Raw genomic sequence first — 14134 nt, forward strand, 5'->3', positions numbered from 1 at the left:
TTTGGGGTTGTACATTTTAAATGGAAGGCTTTTGAGTGTGCTGTCTTACCTTCTCGGGTTTTGTCACATAGGGATTTTTTTTTTACAAAGACAGTTTAAACTTGGTATGTGTTCCCTGTAGAAAAAAGGTAGCTGAAATCTGCAGAAATCACTTGACTTAAGGAGCTAGGTCTTTAAAAAACCCTAGAGATTTGGGTTTGCTCCCCAGGATTACTGTGCAGGCTCTTTTGAACATGTTCCACATAGTAAATCAAACTGTGGAAGCCTCCTTGCTTTTAAGGCAGAGCAAGAAATTTCTCAATTACATTGATTTAAAATTACATATTTATACAGGTGCATATGAAATGTTTGTCAGACTCAGCAACGCTGCCAACAGGCTCAGTATAAAACGTTAAGGTAAAAATATTTAAGGAAAAAAAACAATTTTAAGGTCACCAAAGAAGGACTGTAAAAGTACAGTGCTTTGCTTTGCCTCTGATTTCCATCAAGAATTTGACGGAGGACTGTTTCTTGATCCGTCCTGAAGAACAGATTCTTCTTCTGGAAATACTGCAAGTCTGACTTGCTCCATATTAATTGCTTTCTGGAGTTAAAATAATCAGCTTATATTATTAATCAGCATATGCTGATATATCAAAAATTATTCTGATATAGACATTTCTTAAAGAAATAAAAATTTTACAGTATTTGAAGCTAATTTAGCAAGATATGATTTTGCTGCTTCTTATATCAGTTAAATGCTGTTTATTTATTCACAAAGGCTTCCTTTTATCTCAACTGTTTGCGTCTTCCTCAACACCAGTTTAGGTTTCCAGTGACATTTTCTAGTTTCTAATTACAGTTCAACTGTTGTTTGGATAAGCTGTGCAGTACTCACAGTGCTCCCCCCCCCCATTTTGGCATTAGGACATCAGTTTACTTAATAGTGTAGGTTTCTAGAATTGTATTAGAAAGTGAAGTAGAAACTTAGTGGTGAAAAAGATACTAAAAGTATACAATTAGCATAATAATCTTAAGATATACAGAAGTATGTATAATACAAATACACATATATATGTGTATATAGACAGAGTGGATACAGTAAATAATATTAATTCAAATGACAAAAGAATCCTGGAGTGCATGAGGGCATCCATAATCAGGTATGTACTCGCATAATAATCCTATTCCTGAAGTGTCTCTTCTGCTAACTGTGCACACAGATCGCACTTATTTATTGATTTGCTGGCATTTTCTCTCTGTAGACATCTACAGTATTCCAGGGTTAAGTCTAAGAGAGCTGCACGAAACATAAGCTGATACTTGTTCTTGTTTTTTTAGAAAATGATCCTGAGCAGGGAACAAACCTCTGCTCATCTTGATTTTTATCTGTGCATATTTAATATATAGTTTTTGTAGTATATAGTATTAGCATATAGTTTAGTATATACTAAATAATAGTATATTATGCTAAGTATTACGATAGTGTTCCATTTAGTATTAGTATATAGTTTTCATTCTTACAGGGTGAATATTGCACTATGTATGTCTAATTTATCTTTATGAAAAATCTACATTAAAAATCTATATCTATTCTTAAAATCTCCCTCTGTTAAACCAGAAAAAAACCCAATAGGTAAAACACCATTGAACAGAGTTTGTTCCATTGTTTTCAAAACACCTTTTTTTTCTTCCTTTAAAAGGAAATGAAAATACCTATTGTAAATTTTTGTTACTGACATGGCTCTAACTGCTAACTAACGTATCACAATTTTGGATGGAGGTTTGTGTAAGCAATATAGTGTAATTTGAATAGAAAGGAATAGAAATCTTCTTATTGCCCAGATTGCATTGTGTTTCGGACCTTATTCCTGTATGAAAACCATTTTCATAGGAAAAATGCATATATGCACAGTTCTGAATTCAGTGGTCTTATTTCATTGTTGGCATTATCTCAGGAAAATAATTTCACATTCTTAAAAGATCTACAGTGCATTTTTTAATAACATAAATTCAGTTCAATCATTGAAGAACTCCACTTCTTCAGTTTCTGCGTTTGATAGTTGAATTAAACAGCAAAAGCGTCTTGGAAGCAACCTATTTTTTTACTTTTGCCCCCAGGAATTATTTTATTGCTGATTAAAATGTTACATGGCACCATGATTAGGCCCAGCTTCTTACATTAATTTGTCTGCAAGTGGGGCCCAGTTTTGTATCTCTATAGTTGCATTGAGGGAAATTAAATGAGAGAAGAAAGTTGTGTACTGCACGTGTTGTTTGCTAATGCGACAACGGCAGCTGTTGCAAACTGAATTTTTCAGCCCTTCCTTTCCCTGAGAGCCTGGGAACCAGATTGCTTTGTACCTTCTGCAAGCAGTTAAATGTAACTTTTAAAGTAAAATCTAAGTCTATTGTCGGGAAAGACTGTTGCAGATTTCTAAGACATCTCTATAATTGCAAATATAAAATTCAGCAGAGCAATAACAAATCTAACTTCAGAGTTAAATAAGATGAATAATTGAATCACAGACACACACAAACACATTTTATACATGAGGCCTTAAAACTTGCACTACAGGCATACACTCGTGTGTATGGTTATGATACAGCTGTTTTGACACTTGTAGGTTAAGGAAGCGTTTTACTTGCCAGTGATAACACAGGCTGCCTTTTGCTTTTGAACTGAGCTACCACAAAAGCTAGAAACTGTGCCCAGCCAGTACGTAACCAAGGCTGTAAATCTAAATAGGTCAGGTCAGTGTGTTTGGAACAGTTTTTATTTGGTTAATGGGTACAGTTACGGGGCCATCATACAAGGATGGTTTGGCTTCCATCAGAGACAGACACTGCTACGTTGTCCTTACATCCTGTGAACGCTCATTCAGGCGAGGGAGGGCTTTGACGGTAGCTGAGGACCTGGTGCTCTTCCCAGAAGCAGCATATCTTTGATGTCATGGCTGAATTCTTCTATTACTCTTCTCTGTTACTGAGCTCCGTTGAACTGGACAAGTCTTATCCATTCATTGTGTTTGAAGGAACAAGGGCTATTGTCTGGCTGGTCGTGCAGGTTGGCACCGCTGCTCAGCACGAGATGACCAGTGCGTTAGACAAGGACTGGCGACTCTGCGCCTTCTCCAGAGGCTGGCTTTGTAAGAGTTCACAGGCTGTCAGCTCATGGTAAAGCGTATCTAGGACTTCAAATAGGTGGGCTTTTCCTTTTAAAATAAAATGGCAAACATCGTAATTTGAACAAAGACAGAAAGTTGGCAGTTTAACAATCATAACACAAGCTCTTTTTTTCATAGATGCTGTTTCAGGTAATTATCAGAAAGTGTCTAAATTTTGAGACCAAATAATGAATTCCCATCCCTATAAAAAGAGTGGAAGTGGGTTCAAGGACTGCTTTCTCTACTGTTTCTCGTGCTTCATTCACTGCCCACTGAGTTCTCACATACTTGTGTGAATGAAGACTGTTTCATGTCACAATAAAGAGTTGCCAGTCCAGCCACCTACTTAATCTTGTCAAAGAGGAAGATGATGTTTGATTACAAAGACTTAGGAAAGCTGCTTAAGTCATATCAAGTGCACAGTCAGAAAATCGAAAGCAGAGAAGATGAGCCATTTATGGCAATGATGATGCAGACAGAGAGCTTCACAAAGTTCCTTCACTTCTTGGTGTCATTTTAGGAAGCTGAGCTGTGCTGCCACTTCAGAGGGAGGCACTTTGTTCCTGTGCAGGATAAGCAGTAGTACCTTCTGGACACTTGTGTGCTGCGGATACTAACAGTCTCTTCTCCTGTGCTCACCAGGAGAATATCTGACCTGTGGCTCAGATACGGTTTCTCTCTGTGTTGGTGTCCCGAAGCCAACAAAGGTCTATCTTTGCCTTCTTTTCTCTGCATCCTCTGCAGCCATGCTGGAACAGCACAGCTTAGCTCTGGGGTGCCCGCGCCCTGAATTGCTGGACTTTAGTAACAACAAGGCTTTGAAGCTGCAAAACCCAGGATGGTTTGTATGTTATTCTCCCTAAATCACTGTTATCAATATTCTCCAAAACTAAACCCTCAGGCCACATCTAGTCTTTTATAATCTTGACTACTGCCTGCACCTCCAAGCCATGTTCTTAGGCTTGGTACAAGATGTTCGTTTCTTGAAGGTAAGTACAAATACCCTGCTAATAGGAACAAAGTAATCAAATCTAAACCCCTGGGCTGTGATCCCTGTATGGTTCCTGCAAAGGCAGCTCTGGCACATCAGGCCATTGTCAAGGGAGAGGAGTTTGCAAGTTTAATTTTCGTAAGAGGAACACGAAAGGCTGTTATTAGAGGAGTGCAGGTTTGATCCAGTTTCTTTACAGAAATACTCTGCTATATTTGTCTGTTTTGCAGCAAAGGAATACAACACAGTGGAATAGCAAACCTGATAAATAGGTGCCTTACGTATTTAGTCATGTTTTCCACTTTTTCGTATCTACAGACGTTGGTGTAGCCCTGCAGACATTAGTGGGATACTGAATTGTTCCCCTAAGGCTAAATTATAATTAAAATTTGGCTTAAAAAAAGCCCTGGATATTTTCCTGTTTCTGCTGTGTCACAGACCAGGAAGTATGACTTCCTGTAGGTAATCTTCTTGCACAGCACTTCCTTCTCCCTAGTCTGTGCCCCGGTATTTGAAATATCTTTTTCCTACTCATCCATTCATTATCTAGTGTTTTTCCCAAAAGGACACTTTACATGTTTCTTGGTCTTTATATGTGAATTATTTTCTTACCAGGTTGGGGGTCACGGCAGGATTCCAAAGTGCTCAGCAAGATTTTCCCCAAGGCTCGCTTAGATATGTTCTTTAAAAAAAAAAATAATGTTATGGCACAAATATGTCTTTCACCAGTTTAAATTATGCAAAAAATTGTATCCACAGCATATTTGCATTTGAAAATTAAAACAAAATGAAACTGAATCTGATAACACAAGACCTGATATTGGCTTTATTTTCAAGCATTTTATCTTAGATACTGCTCAAATAATAGCAGTTTGTGGGGGGCTCCAGTTCCTTAATACGGCAGTGGAAAGACAAATAGCAGTTATTCAATGGAAAATAACAGAATTTTCCAGCGTGTGCGCCTAAACAAATCTAGTTGGTAAGGACTGTAAGCAGGGCGTGCACAAGAAAAGCTCGTTCAGTCCTGTGCTAGGCCTGTGTTGAAAGGTGCATGGGCAGAGTCTGGGGTGTGATCTCAGGCCCATCTGTTCTGGGAATCACTGGGAACCATTTTAGGTATAAACAAATTAGAAGAGATTGTGTGTGTCATGTGGTGGGCCCACTGTACGTTATATATTGAGATGTAATAAACATTAGCCAAAGTGAGAGGGTGAGAGGACTGTAAAAACTACTTAGGATTTGGATGCTCTTTTTCAGTTGTAGTTTTATATTAGAAATCTGTTGGGATGTTACAAATCTGTTGGGATGTTACATAATGTGTTTGGAAATATAAACTCTCTTAATTTGCTGTCGAGACACTAACGCATGCTTTCTGGGAGATGGTCTTGCAATCAGTTTAATTAGCACTTAGAGCACCCGTATCTGCAGGGACAGGTTGTTCTTGTTAAAACTTCAAGAAGTGAAAATAAATGGAAGCTCTTCTGGAAGAAGGACGGTGTGTCTGCCAGCAGCTCTGGCACTACTGGCCTTGCTTACTGACGCTGATCATCTACCTCTGCGTGTCTGCCCTGGCGGGGACTGGGGCATAGTGGAAAGCAGTTTGCAGCGGGCTGGGATTACACCTGACCTCTGCAGCACAGTGTGAGGTTTTAATAGTCCTAACGTTTTGCCTTTGCACAGTCATTGCTTTGTAGTAGATTCTGTTGCAAATGAGATGCTGGGGATATTTAAGACATGAATGTGAATATGCTGGGGAAGCGACATCTAAAACCACAGTTTCTGATGAATAAGCTTTATTTTGTTTGAAGTATATCCCATCAGGGATTTAGGGGATCCTTGCTGAACTCTGCTGGGAATGCTGTAAATTATGCTGTTTGTTGACAGCATCGTTGCCTGTATTGGTGCTATGGGAGTTGGCAGCACATGGTGGCAAGTTCCCAGCAATGATTAGCATTAAGTGCTATTATCACCGAGACATGGCACATTGTGTGATGGATTGTGTCCTAAGCAGAAATAATTTGTAGTAATACAACTGACCAGTGAATGACATGTTGAAGTCTTGACACAAAAGATTATTATGCTTGTTGTCAGTTAGTCTTTACTAGTTTAATCCTTCACTGGATTGTTGTTGATGCATATATCAGACTTGCAATACGAAAGTAGAATTTCCACGTCAAATGCTGAAATAAGTTACCAAATTATGAGATATTGCACTTGTTCCCTAGACTCATCAGTGGAACACGAGTGTACTTCAAACAAAGTAAAGTGATCATCTGAGGAAGCATTCTCATCTCACACAGATTAGGCAGAGCTTTGCTGAAAATTGAAGAGAACCCTCAGTCATTAGAAATTAGCTCCTAGCAGTCCAGCGCAGCTCCCAATGTACTCTGCAGATGATCCAGTTCACCCGTCTTAATTGGGTAAGAAACTTCTCACAAAAAATACCTTTGTGGTGTACAGGAAGGAATTTTATCCCTTTAATACTGACTCAGTGCCAACTGTAGGATGCAGTAAATAAAGTCCTTTTCTAGAAGGAAAAAGGAAAAATCTTTCTGATTACTAGCATTTTTATTTTCCTTGTTTCCTCTAAAATTTTGTTCAGAGAGAGGATAATGAAAGCTTGGAGATCTAGATCCAAGGAGATCTCTAGGCGTCTCTTAGAAAGTCAGCCGTAGAGTTCTAAAAGCTTTCTGCAATCACCAGGCAGTTCCCCAGGCAAACACTTGTAAAAAGGACTTTGTAGTGAATAGAAAGTACAAACATCCTTTTTAGTTTGGAAGGGACACTATCAAAACCCATTTTAAGTCTCTGGACTGCTTTCTTGTCATACCAAGTCTCGAAGTTGTTGAAGCAGCTGTAAAACATCCATGAGCTTTTCTTCCACGAGGGACAGCCTAACTCTCTCAGTTTCCAACATCTGTAGCTCCATCTTCAACAATTCCGTCTCCTCCACCTTTTGCTGCAGTTCCCCTAGCAATGGGCCTTTCATCTGCACAATGACACAGGAAATTAAAAGCACTGGAGCTTTTCACTTTCTTGCACAATAATTGCAAAGCTAATTTCCCCCCCTTATCTGGTAAATGTCAGTTCACTCCAGAAGATTATTTTGAAAGGAAGTACATTTCTTTAGCGCACTACATAAAGTGAAGAATCAATAGTTGCTAGGAAATGCATGCTTTGCTCTTGCGCATAATGGCAGTTCATTCAACACTGGATGCACGCAGATAATTCAGAAATTTTAAGTACTAGCATTACTATTTCAGTTTTCTAATCTTTTGCATTTCTGTCATCCTTTATAAAGCATAACTAATTTGTGTGCCCTCACTAATGCGGTCATATTTTTGTCTTGCAACTCCCACATATAAATCATCGGTACATTCAGTGAAACAAGAATGTAAAGAGCTAATTTTTTTCTAAGTATTTTGGTTTTTAACAAGGAGTTGTAAGGAAAAAAAATAAATGAAGAGTCTGGTTCTGCAAAACACTGGCATGCTTGCTTGGTGAAGCACTGATTTGCAGGTAAGCACAGAGAAGTCCAGCTTCAACGAGACACTTGAACACTACAGAAAGCACGGGCAGGAGGGGTCTCCTCAGACCTGGTGCACCCAGAGATGAGCTGACCTGTCAGTTGGCTCAGGCCTCCCTCTGGAAAAATGTTCAGGATTCAAAATGTTGCTTTTGTTTCAGTGCAGAAATCTAAGTGACATATTTTGAACTACAAAGCTGCTGCAGCATTTGCAAAAGTAAATCTCTTTGCTTGTCACAGACCCAGCCCTGCTGCAGATACATGGCCAAGTTGCTAAAAACAGCCTGAAAAGCACTCCCTGGAAACTATGTCACTTAAATATTCATTTTGGACCTTTGAGAGTATGGACAGATTTCAGGTTTATTAACAAAAGTAAACATTTCTCAACCATTAGTGTGCCCAGCATTCTGAAATGTTATCATTTTTTGCAATTTCTTGTTGCAAACACAAACTAAATATATTTATTAATATTACACTGAGAAACAAAATCATGTGGGCTAAATGCCAAATTTGCTGGCTCTGTTGAACTCGAAAAGCTGCAGACCTTAATATGCACACTACTTAATAGATTTGTTTTGGTGGAAATTTGTATCCTAATGAATTTTAATAGATGGGAAGGAACTTCAGTTCCCTAAAACACAAGTGTCAGACTGAAAAAAGAAAACAGCCCCTGATCACACTGCGCCTTCTAGAAGGTCATTTTAGTTTGTGACAGTGCTAATAGTATGTATTAGTTGGCGCTTACTCCCCCATCAGATGGAAATCAGCCTGTTCCATTAGCTCTCTGTGAGCCCGGTGAGGTGCTGCTCCTGGGAATTATACAACAGCCACAGAAGTTTGGATCACTAGATCTGGTCTATCTGCCAAACAATGATTTCAGCAGCCCTGTCTGAACACCCCTTTTAGGTGAAAATACTAACATTTTCCTGTATGGAGAGCCAGCTTTGTTACCCCCGATGTGGCAGCAGTCCCACTGAGACACAACAAATACTCTAGAGGCTGTGGGAGGTCTTCAATGAATTAAACATGTGGTTTGCTTTATTACATTGCAGACTGCCTCACATTGCAAATACCACCTGGCGCAGCTACGTACTGAACACATGAAGTAGTTACGTTCCCCTGTACAGCTGAAGCACTGTCATATCAAATAACAGAGAGGTAAACAGGTCACTACTTTTAAGTGTAAGATAGACTTTTCCAATATGCAGTTGGAGAGATGCTGATGGAAATTCGTAACGGGTGCCCATCTATCCTGGTCCCACGCCCTGTCAGGCCCCTGCACCCCTAACATCACTGATGGGCTGCTTTTAGCCGCTGCGTTAGTCGTGCTGGCCAAGCTGCCCTTCCCGGGAAGCTGCACAGGGACGCCTCTGTCCCCGCTGGCCGCTGCCGCCAGCCTGTCGGCTCTGCGGTGGGTCTCCCATACAAACGTGAATAGCAGAAGCACAAGCTTTCCTCTTCAGTATGCGTGCCACTCCAGTTCTCCGGAGCTCTCTACTGTCATGGCCAGCTGCTCAGTTTTCACAGAGAGCAGAGGCAATACGCTCAGCTGAGTGCCACTAGTCATACTTGGGCGTAGCATTTGTTGCTGCTGCCTCTTTCTGCCCTTCATTTTGACTGCTCCTACAAAGCCCTTTTTGTTTGTTATTTCCTATGCTGTAGCTAGTAAACTGCTTTCCATGGCAGCTATACCTTAACAGTCACCTCCTCATGTATCAGCACGATAGCTTCCTGATACCTTTATTTCATTTATATGTATGGGTATGCAGGTTTTTTGTCTATTTGTGCTTGAAGACAGTGGCTCAGTGTACCATTAGAACATTTTCGCACATTGTTTTCCCTAGCTTGGTTACATCTAGCATCTCTTCTTACCTTAACGTTTGCAATAAGATAATGACGATAGTTAAGCATAACCTATTTTGAAATTTAGGAGGGATGGTCATAGTGCTCAGAGGAGTGGGCTTTGGTTTTAGCTCTGTCAAAGTCCCTTGTCGTAGCCTGATTTTGGAGCTGTGCATTGTCTGTGAAATGGAAATATTCTCAAAACTGGTATTTGGCAAGGCAGTAAGTCAGCTGCTGATGTCCAGCCCTCTTCTAAAAGGGAGTTAATGCCACGGGGAAAATCTGAGCTCTGGAATAGTGTGTACAAATACATCTAGGACAATGAATAATTAATATGCAAAAATCCCTTAGGCAATGTAAGAGAACCTCATTCTGTTGTATTTTCTACAAAAGTTAAGGAGGCTCTCATACTGGAACCATTTTTACAATGAACCTGAGAAACAATTTTCAAAACAGTACCAGAACGGCAGAAGGAAGTGCTGAGCTGTGTTGTGCAGGTTATCTTTTAAATGATTTCACGCCCAAAGGCCTGGAGGGTGGCAACTGTAGCACCAGTTTTTACGAGAGGCTACAGAGGTGATCTGAGCAACAGCAGATCACCTCAAAAGTATCAGTAATGCTGTCAGGCAAAGTGGTAGGAGCTGTAATGGAGAAGGGACTTGGTGAATACATAGATGAACACAGTAAAGAATCTATTAGATTTCTTTGAAAAGGTCTGTGAATATATAGGAATAATGTTAATTCAGTTGATAGAGTGCATTTTCAATCTGCAAAAAGCTTTTGATAAGATTCATCACGAAAGACAAAAAAAACCCCAAAAAGTAACTGGCAGGGGGCAGTAGCGCAGATGCTGCCGTGGCCTTACAGCTGGTTCAAAGGCAGGGGTAGAGCATGGAGGGACATAATCCTTAGGGTCTCCCTACGAGCTGGGTTAAGAGCTGACCTGCTCAGCATATTCATAAATCATTTTAAAAAAAAAGTGAATGTCAAAGTGTTTAAGTTTGCTCTCAATACATTTTTTGGGGGTAATCGAAACTAAAGCTGCCTGCAAAGAATTACAGCAGGAGTTCATGATACTGAATAGCCATGGATAATAAAAGATCGGATGAAATTCAGTGTGAGTAATGCCAAGTAAGGCATGTAGGAGAGGTACACAACGCCGTACATATGCAGTGATGATGGCAGCCACTCAAGAAGGAGATACAGAAGAGCTGTAATCGCCTGAAAATAGCTCAGCGGTCAGCAGAGATCAAAAGGATACGTGCTAGGAGCTATTAGGAAAGGAACTAGGGACAAACCAGAAACCATGATTATGCCGTGAAGGGCTTGCATTTGGATACTAAGCACATTTTCAGTTCTTCTCATTTAAAAAGGGTAATAGAGCTTGAAAAGTACATGGAAGAATAAAATAGAGTGACAGAAGTAAGGAATGGTTTCTATACCAAGGAGCTGAGGGAGACTAGAAATGGTGATAACTGAGACAATGTTTCTGGTGCAAAAAGTCTGTAAAATGATGAGGAAAAGATCATTTGCTGATTCCCAAGCACACAAATGAGGTGACAGCAGATCATCAGGCTGCAAATTTAAAGCTAACAGAACCAAAAACTCAAAACCTGTTCCTTTCTAACTAGTTTGTGGAGTCCTTGCCCTGAGATACCAAAAGCATAAAAGCTTTAAAGAAAGGAAAGGTAAATTCATGGTCAATAGGTCCAATACTGGGCATTAAACATGATACTCCCCACAACATCCAATTCAAGATGCTCCTGTCCCTTGTGTATTGGGAAGCAGGCGAGCAATTCCAAGAGGAAGATCCTCTGTACTGTTTCTCATTGCTTTTCTCGAAGCAGCTGCTGCTTGCCATCAGGCGTGTGATATTAGGGTGAACTTTTCATTTGACCCTGTATGGCAGGTCATAAACTAATTGTCTTTTCAAGTAAGCTGACAGTTTGTATGCGAGATTTTCTAGAAAATCATTGGCATTCTTTTGCAACACTACTCTTGGCAACCTATCACTTTATTTTTAGAATTCACTCATGTTTTCTCCAGCTATTATTCCCAGGTCCTGACACCATCGTCACCCTGTCTGCAGTAGAAACTATTTTTAAATGTTCGGTTGTTGGAAAGCAGAACTTCCTAGACATGACAGATTTCAGAACTCTTTTATCCCCTGGTTTTAGTGTCTTAGACCGAAGCAATTATTAATCACTATTTGAGGGTGTTGCTTTTCACTTGCCTGCTGAGTTTTTTACATTTTAGCTTTGTTGTTATTTGTCTAATTTTCAACACTAAGCTGGTCCAAATAGAAGTACATAGAGCAACGTATAAGGTAGTTTTGTCAGGTCATCAGAAAAAGTAGTGTTGGTGGTTTATTTGTTAAGCCAATATATTTATTTGCAAGTTAGATGAGAGAGAGCATTTCCCAGTCTCCCAGTTTGCTTTGTGTTGATTACAGAACAGTCACCTTTTTGAAAGCAATTACTTATGCCTTGTCTGTCTGGTTTGTAGCATCAGAAAAACCCCAACAACCTATAACTGCACACAAGAAATAAATGTTGGCTAAATAAAAGTAAGAGAGTTTAGGAATAAATTCCCCCTATGGGTTTTAAATTCATGTCGCAGTGAGTTGGCAAGGTCTTATTCACCTCCCTGCTTGTCTTTAAATCAAGAGCAACAGATTCCATTTTTGTCCTGGATTTTGTGTTAATCTCTCGATAACGGCACATTTCTGAACAAGGTGCACAGAACTAATATCCATCATCAGAGATTAAAAAGAAGGCAATATGATACTGCAGAAGAAGACGAATACCTCTGAATGGGAAAAAAAAAAGGAGAAGAAAACTGGCACTACCTACAGGAAGGTAGTTCCTTCCTATAGGCAAAAGATTAAAATTAGTCTTTTCTGGGGGCTGATGTTAGGCAGTATGGAGGGAAGCTTTGTGTTGCTCTAAGGAGTATTACAGGAATAAATTGTCATTGGATGCTGCAAATTGTGCAAGACACAAGTATGGTTTTATTCTGGTTTTAAATGTTTTTCCTCACAAGTAAACTCTTTCATTCAATTTAGGCAAGAGGGAAAATGATATGAAATACTGATAAAAATCAAAGGATGGCAACATGTAAAGAGGTTGAATATTTTACTCTTCCTTTAAATAGTTTACTGATTAATACAATCCTTCCAGAACTACTGGAATCTTTATGCTCCTTTTAAAGAAGGGATATGAAATACTGAACAAGCACTAACTGAACCTTCAGACAAAGCAGACTAGAGCAATGCCTACGGTGCAGTATTTTTGTTACCCAGAAAGATTGCTAGCGTTGACATCTGTGCCTATCAATGGCTGAAGTTTGCAATGCTGAAGTAGTAAGATCACATGGGGCTCCTAGGATGCTGCACTCAGGCTTTTAACTACTGTGGTTATAACCTCTGCTGAAGGGAAGTTCTCAGTTTTTTATTTATAAGTATATTGGTCTAAGCCTGAGATCCAGCCAGAGTAAACTGGATGATTTCCACTGCGGGATTCCAAAATGGTGACCCCTGCATCTCAGCCAGCTGGAGGGATTTCTTGGAAAGTCACTGTGCTCCCAGAGGAGCTGGGTGTCTGGGACACGTGGAGGGTTTCATCCACAGCTGAGGAACCACTCAAAGCTGCCTGTAGTAACCCTCTGGTTAGTGTGTGGCTCTTTAGTCTGCGGTGGTATCAGGCCAAACAGAACATCAGTCAACATCTTAGGCCATTTAAATAAAGGGTAGTGTGTGAAGAGCCTGCGTCTGACTGTGGCCGGTGTACAGTTTGTCCTCCAAAGAAACGGAGGTTCAGGGAGGAACCAGACTGGAAATGCAAGTGTTACAGGAAAGCATGAGATGTTTAAGTTGATGAACTAACGTCACGGTGAGAAACAACAGCAACAGAGAGCAGAATGGCCAGAGTAAAATATAAATGCATATGGGCATAAATGCAGCTACTCAAAGACACATAACTAACTCTTTCACCCGCTGCTTGGCACCTGTTACCTCTTCCATATTTGTTTCCAGTTTCTTCACTTCGTGCCCTTTAAGCTCAAGCTGCTGAGTTAGCTGCGTGACTCTCTCTGCGAGCTCCGCAGGGGCTGCGTCATACCCATCCGCGTTGGTGCCCTCCGAGTGAGGCATTAACTTTTTCCACATTTTTTCATCACATCTATAGACACATAAAAAAAAAAAAAAAATCAGTGAAAGCTCACAATGTGGGTCCATGTTTGTAAAAGCCAGTTTTTCTGCACAACTCTTGGCAGGACAGATCACAAATGGGTGTCCCAGCTGACACCGATTAGGATTAGGTGGGAATGGCCAGCACGTTATTTCCCATGTGCTGTAAAGGATGAGCAAAGGGGCCTTCTGATTTTGCTATATAGTCTTAATGCTTCTTACGGAAGCCACAGTGCCTTCAGGTCATGAAATAATCTCTGCAAAGAGCTCAAATAGCATTAATCTCAGAAACCTACCCGCTGCCACAGCAAGGGAGCTTGGCCATTATTTTCTTCATTTGGTCCACCTGGGCTCGCTGGTCTCCTGCCCACTTCTCCTCCTCTTCATCAGAGGCAGCCTGGCCCTCCACAGAGCGGAACAGCTGATCCTCTGCTCGAGAAACC

At 40.3% G+C, this 14134-nt stretch overlaps 1 protein-coding gene across 1 annotated transcript in view; it reads right to left on the reverse strand.

The window, feature by feature from the left end:
* Window positions 1-794: 794 nt before the first annotated feature.
* Window positions 795-14134, reverse strand: part of EFCC1 (EF-hand and coiled-coil domain containing 1) — a 52891-nt gene continuing 39551 nt past the window's right edge. The window contains exons 4-8 of the mRNA XM_074603186.1: window positions 13988-14120; window positions 13518-13683; window positions 6968-7126; window positions 4750-4819; window positions 795-3194 (exon numbers count right to left, since the gene is read on the reverse strand). Of these exons, the coding sequence (XP_074459287.1) occupies window positions 3061-3194; window positions 4750-4819; window positions 6968-7126; window positions 13518-13683; window positions 13988-14120 (662 nt within the window). The 3' untranslated portion in view covers window positions 795-3060. The remainder of the gene's footprint in view (window positions 3195-4749; window positions 4820-6967; window positions 7127-13517; window positions 13684-13987; window positions 14121-14134) is intronic.

Source organism: Larus michahellis, chromosome 10 (genome assembly GCF_964199755.1).
Source record: "Larus michahellis chromosome 10, bLarMic1.1, whole genome shotgun sequence".
NCBI classification, from domain to species: domain Eukaryota; kingdom Metazoa; phylum Chordata; class Aves; order Charadriiformes; family Laridae; genus Larus; species Larus michahellis.